Source organism: Phyllostomus hastatus, unplaced genomic scaffold (genome assembly GCF_019186645.2).
Source record: "Phyllostomus hastatus isolate PE091 unplaced genomic scaffold, TTU_PhHast_1.1 phas_contig_283, whole genome shotgun sequence".
Lineage (NCBI taxonomy): Eukaryota > Metazoa > Chordata > Mammalia > Chiroptera > Phyllostomidae > Phyllostomus > Phyllostomus hastatus.
Genome location: NW_025333833.1, coordinates 2,489,362 through 2,500,414, shown reverse-complemented (window position 1 = coordinate 2,500,414; position 11,053 = coordinate 2,489,362). Strand labels below are relative to the sequence as shown.

Genomic DNA, 11,053 nt, shown 5'->3' with positions numbered 1-11,053 from the left:
ACAGCATGGATGGGTGTCGCAAACACTCAGGAAAAAAACAAAAGAATCTATAGAGTATAACCCCATTTGCATAAGGTTTAAAAGCTGGTGAAGGTGGTCTGTCGTGTTAGAAAATCAGAGCGGATACCTTTGGGGACAGTGAGGGGGAACTGGGAGAGGGCATGAAGGGAACTCTGCGGTGCGGGAAGGGCTCTCCTTCCTGACACAAGGAGGGCGACATGGTCCTGTTCACTGGAAAATAGCTCACCGAGCCGCACACTTTGAATTGTGCATTTTCTGCGCGTTATGCTTCAATGTAAGAGCTTCTTAAGAGACAGCATTGAATTTGCAGGAAATCTAGTTTCCCACGCCATATGTTCATGCATTTGATTGTGTTAAAATTCTAAACACAGCACTTTGCGTTCGTCCTTCTGAAACTTGATTATTTCTGCTAATTAAGCTATGTTGAGGTCCTGACTGTGTCCTTTGCCACCTCGGCTCCCCTTCCGGCTTTGTCTCTACCCACGCCCCTTGGAGTGCCCGGGAGGGCTTGCTCTGAGTGGACGGCGGAACAGGAAAACCGATATGCTTCAGGCCTGGTTGGTAACCAACTAACGATATTTTCATCACTCTTATAATGTGTATCTTACCCACGGGGTGTGAGAAATTTAACCAGATGCCTTGTGAAAGTCAAGTTATGTAGTGTTCTCTTGATTTAAACGTTTAATAGCTCTCTAAAAGAAGAAATTAGGCTAGTTTGCTCTTTTCTCTGAATCCCTTTTGACCCCTGTTAATCACCTCTTGCTGAGCTCAGTGCTCACCTGGCGCCAGGTATGCCAACAGTCGAGGCTGTTCACAGACATGGGAGTCCTCTCTCCCCCTGCACACACAGTAGGACTGCACTTCCCCACCCACCGGAAGTTAGCTGTATCTGTGTAACTTGCTTTGGCCAACGCCATGTGAATGGCAGTGAACTATGTCACTTCCGGGAGAAGACTTCAGGAATGAGTCTGCCCCCTGGACCCTCTTTCCCCACTGTCTTGGCAGCCCGCATGTCCCGGCCTGGGTCCCCAAGTGAAGGCAGCAGCGCAGCGGGACCTCAGCCAACCTGCAACGGACACCTAGCATGAGCAAGAGATAAATGAGCCTTCGCTGTTCCAAGTCCCTGAGGTTCTGGCGTTACTCGTTAATGAAGCCAAACTAGGCCTGTGCCGACTGATACACCATGTTTACCAGCCCACGTTTTCTGGGATCCCCAGAGAGCCTCGTCTTCCAGAATTTGGGACCCCTCCCGTTCTCCAGCCCAGTGTTCGTTCTCCGTTATCTCTCGAGATTACCGGCAGGATTGCTGTCCTTGCAGTGTTTGTGGATGTAGTTTTCGGGGGCCTGGCGACTAGACCTTGTTTTGAATGACTGGGTACTATATCGCTACTTCCTTCTCTTGGACGTCAATTCTTTCTCAGCCGTCTTTGTTACACTTTTCAGCTCTCCCCAGGGGAGAAGGCAGCAGCCCAAGAGGAACTGTGTAGCACATCCTAGTTAAACTTTGTCCTTTTTCCTCTTCTGTGAATTGCTTTCCATAGAGCCTAAACGTCCCTCTAGTTTCTCTTAACTTCCTCATGTTTCCTCAGTCTCAGCTCATTCCGGGCACTCTGTTTTCTCACACTTTTCTCATAAGTTCACGTAGCACTTGTCAAACTCTCTGTCTGAAATTATTTGATGTACTCATTATCTATTGCCTGTCCCTGGTACATGCTGTCGCTTAATGCTGCTTAAAAACAAAAACAAAAACAAAAACAAAAAACACTTAGCCCTGGCTGGCATAGCTCAGTGGATTGAGCGCAGGCTGCGAACCAAAGTGTCGCAGGTTTGATTCCCAGTCAGGTCACATGCCTGGGTTGCAGGCCATGACCCCCAGCAACCGCACATTGATGTTTCTCTCTCTCTCTCTCTTTCTCCCCATCTTCCCTCTCTAAAAATAAATAAATAAAATCTTAAAAAAAACTTAGCTATATGCTTTTCTATCTTTTGTTCACTTCTTAAATTTGAGTTCACCAGAGCTTTTCCTTTGAAAGGTTATGTAATGTTTAATACTCAGTTTTAGAGGTTGCTACACCATTTAAATTTTGTTCATTAAGTATACTGATGTTTTCCCTGATTTAAAGCTAAGGAAAAAAATGCTTTTCTTAACTCTAAGACACCGCTTCACGTGCCGCCTGCCACCTGTCAGCCGTTCAGGGCAGCACCTCGTTCTCCCTCGGAAAGCTGGCCCTTCCGGCGTGCGGCGACCCCACCGCCCAGGCCCCCTCGCCGCTCCAGAGCTCCAACGAGCTGTGCGCGCGGGGCAGCCGGAAGCCGGTGGGGGAAATGAAGTAGGGATGGGGGAGAACGAGTCCCCGTCGGATCTCCCCCATTCTCCGCCTTTCTCTCCAGGTCTGTCTGGGGACCGTGCGCCGTGCCCTTGAGCCCCGCCCGTGGCCTTGAACATGAGTGCTCGGCGAGAAGAGCTGAAGGACCGGACCATCATCAGAATAGCGGCCCACCTGCCGGACCTCATCCTCTACGGAGACTTCTCCCCGGCACGGCCCTCTGTGGACTACTTCGATGGCGTCCTGATGTTTGTGGATATCTCAGGCAAGCGCTCGAGGGATGTCGAACGTGGGTGCGTAGTGGGCAGCGCTGGATGGCTGAGCGGGGCCGTGCCATCGAGCTTTCTGTGCCGTTGAGAGCAGACACTCCCCCCGAAAGAGCATCTTCGCCGACCGAGCCCATCCGCCCACGGGCGGCCGTTGGGTTACGACACCCAAGCCCCACACCTGGAACTTCAGGCTCCCGTGCCCCGGCCCCAAGGTCACCGAGTCAACCCCCACGCTGCACGCACGTCCCAGGCAGGGGTGACCTCAAGAAACAGTCCCTCTGCACGTTGTTCCCATCGTCCCAGTAAACGGGCCACGGCTCCCGAGGTGCCTGAGTGGTGTGCATTGTCACGACCAAGGGGTGGACGTTCTAGACCCATAGCCATTCCTGTGCAAGCTGAGAGCTCCAGAGGGAGGCGGTGCCTGGCGCTCGTCCCTGGCCCGTCAGGTCAGAAGCAGAGATGGCGGAGGTCGCGTGGCTGGCACTGCACCGGCCACACCGACCTCTAAGGAGCAGCCCGGCCCACTGCCCGCTGCCCGCCAGGGCGCCGCCCTCTTCACCTGCCTCTGTCGGGCGCCAGCAGCCAGGGCGACTGCCTGCCCTTCTGTTGCAGGCTTCACGGCCATGACTGAGAAGTTCAGCACTGCCATGTACATGGACCGCGGGGCCGAGCAGCTGGTGGAGATGCTCAACCACTACATCAGCGCCATAGTGGAGAGTGAGTGTCCCCGCGCCCTGGCTAGGACGCGGCCAGTTCCCCGCCTGTCTGTGTGTGTCGGTGATGACCCGACGGCGCACCACCGCTGGGCCCTGTGTCCGTCCCCCAGGAAATGAGCAGGGAGCCAGGGTTTCTGCACACGGCACAGCACACGTGGAGGGGTGTGGCCCTCACTGGTACACGGTATCCGAGGGAAAGACTGCTCTGCACTCGTTGAAGGGTGAGCCAGAGATTGCTTTAAAAAGAGCCGCAGTAGGGATCCCTTTAGCCGTATCCGGTAACCCCACGAAGCTGGCAATAGTACAATCCGAAGGTAGGCACGAGGAGGGTGCTAAATGAACAGGTGAGTATTCGCGGGAAGGTCCTCAGGAATCTGCGCCCGGACGGTGGGCTCCGAGGCACGCGGAGCCGACCGAGAGGCCGGGCCTCCTTCTCGGCCTCTGCCCGAGGTCTTGCGGGCGCCACTCACGTGGACTGTTCGCGGAGAACAGGATTCACTCTCTCTTGGCACACTCGGGGCCTCATCTCTTATCGGGGTCTGGGCTCCTCGGTCGCGCCGTCACGGCAGCCACCGGACGGAGCGCAGCGCTCCGGAGACGCAGAGACTCTGTCTCACCCTTCTTCGATTCCACTCGCACAACGGCCTTCAATGCACCTGTGCTGAAGCGTCAATAAGATGGAAAAAAGCATCCGTTCACGTCATCAACCCTCAGTAAAGAAACTCGAGCCGGTGACAGACAAAGCCTGACCTGGCCGTGGCTGCGGCTTCCCGGTCTCCCGGTTTCCCGGCTCTCGGTTCTACAGACCCGAGGCACGGTCCACTCGCCCCGGTCACTCACGCCCCAGCTCCTAGGGTGTGTCTGGAGCGGCGAGGAGCCTGCCAATCCCACAGGAGCAGGGTGGGCGCCCCTCCTTTCCTACTTCTCCTTCCCACTCACAGAGAGACAGGGTGCGTGTGTCCTCTGGTTCAATGCACTCACGCAGGAGACCCCCGGCAGCTCGGGGTGGCCTGCCGGAGAGGACAGCTTCAGGACCAGTCTCCTCTCCGCACTGCTGCTGTCCTCTTGGCCTAGTTTCTGTGCTGTGGAGGAAGATGGGTTCTTTGTGTTAGCTTTAAGCAGTCAGCGTTTGATTCCTAATTTTTTTCCTTTTTTTCTCCTCCCCCACAGAGGTGTTGCTTTTTGGAGGAGACATCCTGAAATTTGCAGGTACGGGGGCTCCCTGAGCCCAGGGGGGTGGCGGGGGGCCTGTGCCCTGACACAGGAGGCCCCTCAGAGGCAGCGGTGGCCGGGGCCAGGGCTCCAGGAGGCTTGTGTGCAGCTGCCACGCACAGCCAGCGGATTCCCCAGGGCGGGTCACGAGCCCCGCCCGGTGCGCCTGTCCCCTCCAGGGGACGCGCTGCTGGCCCTGTGGAAGGTGGAGCGGAAGCAGCTGAAGAACATCATCACGGTGGTGGTCAAGTGCAGCCTGGAGATCCACCAGCTGTTCGGGGCCCAGGAGTCGGAAGGCCTGGATGTCCGAGTCAAGATAGGTGAGCTCCGGAGGAGCGGGCGAGACTGCCGGGGGTCACCGACAGGGGGCGCATGTCCCGGGGAGATGAGAACAGGCAGCTGGCGCCCCAGCTCCAGGGCAGGAGGCGGCTGGGTAGGCCCGCGCGCGGTGGAGGCTTCCTCTGACCGCGACGTGACATCGTGGAAGCCGGGTGTCGCCCTCGGGTGGCACCGTCACCCCAAGGCTGTGGCGTCCCCGAGAAGCCGCGCCGCCGGGGAGCCGCGCAGCGCCTGTGCCGACCCGCCGCTCGCCCCCTCGCCAGGACTGGCCGCCGGCCACATCACCATGCTGGTCTTCGGGGACGAGACGCGGAACTTCTTCCTGGTGACCGGCCAGGCGGTGGACGACGTGCGGCTGGCGCAGAACATGGCGCAGATGAACGACGTTATTCTGTCGCCGAACTGCTGGCAGCTCTGCGACCGCAACATGATCGAGATCGAGCGGATTCCGGATCAGAGAGCAGTGAAGGTGCGCGGGGTGCCGCCCCCCGCAGGGGGTTCTGGGAGGCTGTGCCAGGGGCCACTGCGGCTCGGGGAAGGCCCCGGGAAGGCAGGTTCCGTGAACACGGGGCTGCGGCCCGGGGGTGGAGGGCGGGGGACGCTCAGTCCGGGGCACAGACGTCCAGGGCTTCAGTCCAGAGACGCCTCCTCCGTGGGCAGCCAAGGCGGCTGCGTGCCAGGGGATGGGACCCGGCCTCTCGTGGTAACTGAGGACTCGGGGGCCCCCTGGGGGGCTAGTGCCGGCTTCAGGAAGGGGAAATGCCCCCTGGCCAGGCCCTAGGAGCCGAGGGTCCTCATTCTGAAGGCTGCCATTGGCCCTCACCGGCACTACTCCGCTCCCTCCGCTCGGGGCGAGGGATCGCCGGGGCGAGGAGACTGTTTGGGTGGCCCTGCCGGGTGGGACCACCGTGAAGCTCCCTGGAAGACGGACTGGACGCGCAGCTGGCCTGGGGTGCGGCCCACGAGAGAACTGTGCTCGCAGAGCGTGGGCGGGGGTGGGGGGGCGGCGCGAAGGGCGGAGGGATACTGGCGAGGATGAGGCGCCCCGCTGCGCCTGAGCGCGCAGCCCAACACCCACCCTCTCGCCCTCCTGCTCGCCCGTCGCCTCGCCCTGTCCCCCGTCTGCAGCGACTCCTTACGCCTCTCAGGATGGTGGTGATGGTTCACTAGTGTTAGACTCACAGAGAAAGTTCAGAAATAACAGGGAGTTCCCGTGTTCCTTTGCCCAGCCTCCCCGAGTGGCACCGTCCTTCCCAGCCGGCGAGCTGGAGGCCAACCCAGAACAGCAGCGCTGGCGCGGGGCCGCTCGCTAACGAGAGGCCGGCGTGGGCCCCGCCGGCTTTCCCGCCAGCGTTGTCCTCGGGGCGCTCCCGGTCCTAGCCGAGGCCTCCCGGTCCTAGCCGAGGCCTCGCCCCGCAGCCACTGCTGTTCTCGCCGGGTCCCCTGCGGCCGGCGGCCACAGCAGTGCTTCCGTGTGCCCGGTCTTCTCTGACCTGGGCGCCCAAGGGGAGTGCCGATGGGTCCCTTGGTCGCCGGTCCCTCCCTCTGGTGTTTCCTGGCCTTTTCTCATTATCCGACCAAGCTTGTCCGTTTTGGGGCAAGAACACCACAGAAACGAGGTCGTGCCATTGTTTGCGTATCCTGCCGTGGGATTCATGACCTTGACTTGAGTCGTATGCCCGGGGACGTTTCCAGTACCTTTTGGGGCATCGACCCTTTTGCCCCTTTCTCAAGAAAGAAGTGGTGTGCAGTTTAACCAGGTTTTATTTGAATTACAATGTTATGAAAGGCAAAAAAAAAAAAAAAGTTCCAGAAGTGGAAGAGTACACAGGTTAGCCCCATCTGGCCCCTGGAACGGCCCTCCGTGAGTGCACTTGAGACTGCCAGCTTAACCACCGATTGCAGCGGCGGTGTACGTAATCACGTCCAGTCGCAGACCTGCACTGTTTAAGTGCCGCCTGTTTACCACGTCCCGGGCACTCGGAAGCGTGCTCCCTGCCCTTTCTGCCGAGAGAGTGCCCCCCGAGGGCCAGGCAACCCCCCAAATAACCGAAACCTTCCCTCTTTTTAAATTTAGGTTAATTTCCTAAAACTACCCCCGACTTTTAACTTCGATGAGTTTTTCATGAAGTGTATGATGTTCATGGATTATTACCCTTCTGGCGACCACAAAAGTAAGTGCCCCCCCCAGACAAGAACCCCTGCCTCGCTCTGCTGCTCCCCCCAACCCCGGCCCTCTCACCAGGCGAGCCTGGGGCTCAGTGCCCCCTCTGCTCCCCAGTCTCTTCCGTCTTTACCCGCCCGGTGAACTCGGGCCCAGGCGCCGCAGGGCCGTGTGCGCGCCTGGGCTTCCAGCGCGAGTCCCCGACACCTAGCCCCTCGCCCCTCTCCCCGCCCGTCTGTGGAGACTGCTCATGCCACAGCGCGGATGACCGATCCTGGCGGCCTGTCCTCGGGCCTCCCCCTCGGTGGCTGGCCCTAGATTACTCTCTTTCTCTGGACACTATCTTCACTGCTTTGCTCAGGTTCCGGAATATCTTCCCTGGTTTTGCTTTTACCCGTCCATGCCCTAGATGGTGGTGACTCCAGAGTCTGCCCTTGACCCTCTGGTTCTCCCTGCTCGCCTCTCGGAGAGCACGCATCCCCGCTTAACGCCCTGTGACCCCCAGCAGGGCTGGGCGAGGGGGAGGACAGCGGGTGCCGGGGACACAGAACGTCAGGGCATCCGACTCGCCGTCTCGCAAGGTGCCTGCCTCCCCCACGGCCCTGCCCCAGCTGCCAGAGCGCAGCCCCGACCTCTGACCTGCGTGCCCCGTGAACTCGCACAGAAACCGCCCCCCGGGCCAGCCCCGCCGGCTGGCAGACCGGCGCTCCCACGGGAATGTGTTGTTGAGAAAACGATGAAAGAAGACGAGTTCAGGGACAGGAACAAACTTTACGTGACAAAGCCAAGCGGGCCGTGTATTTAACACAGCAGACAGTTTCCTTTCAGAGAACTGCAGACTAGGGCAGCGGTCCAGATGCGTTAGCAGGGTGGGGGGTGAAGTGCAGGGAGAGACACGCGGAGCCAGAGCCCCCGCCTGGTGGGGCCGCACGGTAAACCCGGCCCGGGCTAAGGAGGCCCAGAGCCGGTTTGGAACCGGGGACTTGGCGGCCTGGGTGGACTTTTCGGCCAAGCAGAGCCTCCCTCCCGCAATGAGCCGCCAGCCTCCTGAATCGTCCTCCTGCTGGTCCCTCAGCCCCATCGCCGCCTTCACTCCATCACTGCCGTCCGCTCCCATTGTCCCCTCATCTGTCCATTCCCATCGCCTGCGGCGACAGCGTTAGACCCAGTGTGGAGGGGGAAGCCCCCCTCCCCGAGCCCCAGCACCCAACGGTTAGGACGGGGCTTTGAGCCGCACGCCGTTGGGTTCTGGGAAGACCCACAACCTCCGAGAACTTCTCGCTGGATTTCCCTTGGTCCTGTTTAGCCACTCGGTGTCCCCTGGCTGACACTGCCCCAGGGAGTGGGGGCTGGGAGGCGCCCCTCCCTGCACCACAGGGCTGGCCTCCCTTTCTGAGCCCGCCCCCCTCCTCTGCCCTTTTAGACCTCTTGAGGCTCGCCTGCATGCTGGAGTCTGACCCTCAGTTGGAGCTGTCCCTGCAAAAGTATTTGATGGAAAGCATACTGAAGCAGGTATGTTCTTCACTTAATGTGCTGGCTCTGGGGTGCTGGGGGCCTTGGACAGCTGGGGAGATCAGGAACACCGTAGCTGGTCATCTGTTACGTTGAGGGTGAACTGGCATTCTCCACGTGTGGGGAGCTGTGAAATGTACTGTTCACGTCAGGACACTTTTCAGAGTTAGGGGGGCACCGTTCCTAGTTACACTGGGACAACAGACGTACACCGGGATGGGCGTCTTCCACAACGGGGCAAACCAGAGCGCTCCCAAGCGTAGAAGAACCCAAGGCCACCCTTTCCATGCGCGCCGCGTGGAGAGGTCTGCGTGGGCGAACAGCGGTACGCCACTTCTCCGAGTCGCTCGCCCTAGATCTTAAGCTTTGAAAGTTGACAACACAGATGATTAGAACTCCCAGGACTACCGCCAGCCCCCGAGATTTCCCCTTTTGTTCTGAAGAAAAGAGTAAGCGGAGACCCCTCCGAGTGAAAAGAAGGCACATCCTTGAACCAAAGCAATCCTGCGTTCTTAGCCTCCACGTTGGTCCAAGATAACAGTCTCCCAGGGGCAGGGGTCTGGGCGGGGAGTGTTCCCGGCAGGACCTGCAGAGGGCGCTCTGTAGCATTTATGCTGTGTCTCCGGTGTGGGTGCGCAACTGTTGAAGTCCTCAGGCCGGTTAAGGTAACATCGAGCCTATTCCTCAACTTTCATCCTGTCTCAAGCTAAGGAGTTTTGCTGGCTTGGCTGTGGTGACTCCATCTTGTCCTTCACTCTGTCCCCAGGGAGCTGAAGGGACACAGAGGGCAAGCCCTGTGCCCCTGCCCGAGGCCGCCTGTCTCCAGGGCACAGGGCGCCTGAGGGACGTGTGCTTGTCCGTTCCAAACCAAAACCCAGGCGACGGGGTCCAGTAGAATAGCCTCTAATTATGTAATCATTTTGTTCGATAGATTTTAATACTCGGCAATTAATGTTGTCCATGTGTTTAATATGGATTATGTAATAAATTTGTTTGAAAAACCGTCACGTTGGTTAGTTTGAAATAATTATGTTGTCTTTGACGAGAGCAGGACTGTCCCAGCTAGTTAGGACATGTGGCTGGGCTATCCCCTCCCCCTCAATGCCCCCTCCCTCTCGCTCACCCCTGCCCCCCTACCCGCAGTCCCCTTTTCTGGCTGCAAAACGTGTGTCCATGGTCTGTGGGTAATCTGACCCTTCTGTGCTGTTTGGGGAAGGGAAAAAATGCGATGGTTTTCCTCCGTCGATTTGCCATGCACTTAATTCCACACAATTCTAGAATGAAACCAGGCAGGCAGGATGACTGGAGAACCCCGTCCCTGGAGGGCAGGGGGAGCTGAGTGAACCGCGCCACGCCAGGGAGGCCAGGGAAGCACGGTGCCACAGTGCGGCGGATGGAACGTCGGGCTAGGCATCTGGAGGTTGGGGTTCTGGCCTGCAGCCGTCTCCCCAGGCAACCTTGGATGACCTGCGGTATTCGTCCCTGCCTCAGCCATCTAGTCAGGCAGAGGGGCTAGCAATGGGGATTTCATTTCACCGGAGGATAAAGCAGGACAGGATATGAAAATACGTCAGAAAGCACCAGGCTGTGAACATCTAAGGTCGAGTTCCATAGTTGTGCTAGTCTCATCCCTAAGCTGTGAAGCAGCCGAAGGAATGGTGGTTCTCTCTTGCTGGGAGGGCTCCGGTCGGCACGGAGGAGCAGCGGCAGGGCCCAGGGGGCTGTCGCCTTCCCCAAATCAGCAGATGGGTGAGTTCCCGCTGCAACAGGTTCTGCTAGTGAATTCACTTCCGCTTGCTCCGCTCTGGGCCGGCTCTGCCCTGCTGTGCCCACTCACACAGCCCGGCAGCTTCCGCGCCCCCAGAGAACCTCCACGGGCTCCTTCCCACCCAGGGACCATTTCTCGTGGGGGGTGGGGTGAGGCTGAGAAGCAAGACCCGCACCCCCGGCCCCAGCCAAGGACAGACGCTGAGGAAAGTCTCTCTCTACCTGGCAGATTGACGACAAACAGCTTCGGGGGTACCTGTCTGAGCTGCGCCCCGTGACCATTGTGTTTGTGAACCTGATATTCAAGGACCAGAACAAAGCCGAGGTGCTAGGCCCGGCCATCCAGGAGGCCTCCGTGCACATCAACTCCGTCGTGCGGTTCTTCCGAGGCCAAATCAATAAAGTCTTCATGTTCGACAAGGTGAGTGGGCGCCTGGGGCGGGGACCTGTCCGCGGTTTGAAGTCTGGGCTGGTGCCCAGGGACACTGGAGGGAGGGAGGGAGGGAGGGCTGTTTCTTAGACTTACGCTCAGCACCGTGCAGCCCGTGACCTTGGCCACCAGACAGAGAGACACCAGACAGCAGCACTCACACAAATAGCTCAGTGCCACCCATTTGTCTCTGGAGCCAAAGCAGCCCTTCCCGGGCTGCAGCCGTGCCGGTGATGCTGCACCAGGAGTTATCTGAAGTTTGCTAAAAACAGAGCAGGGGCGAGGGAGCTCCTGAG

At 59.0% G+C, this 11,053-nt stretch overlaps 1 protein-coding gene across 1 annotated transcript in view; it reads left to right on the top strand.

Moving 5' to 3' along the window:
- Window positions 1-2,462: 2,462 nt before the first annotated feature.
- The window catches only part of ADCY10 (adenylate cyclase 10), a 37,911-nt gene continuing 29,320 nt past the window's right edge, over window positions 2,463-11,053 (top strand). The window contains exons 1-8 of the mRNA XM_045838626.1: window positions 2,463-2,613; window positions 3,230-3,334; window positions 4,504-4,542; window positions 4,725-4,865; window positions 5,148-5,353; window positions 6,962-7,058; window positions 8,472-8,560; window positions 10,557-10,748. Coding sequence (XP_045694582.1) covers window positions 2,466-2,613; window positions 3,230-3,334; window positions 4,504-4,542; window positions 4,725-4,865; window positions 5,148-5,353; window positions 6,962-7,058; window positions 8,472-8,560; window positions 10,557-10,748 — 1,017 coding nt within the window. The 5' untranslated portion in view covers window positions 2,463-2,465. The remainder of the gene's footprint in view (window positions 2,614-3,229; window positions 3,335-4,503; window positions 4,543-4,724; window positions 4,866-5,147; window positions 5,354-6,961; window positions 7,059-8,471; window positions 8,561-10,556; window positions 10,749-11,053) is intronic.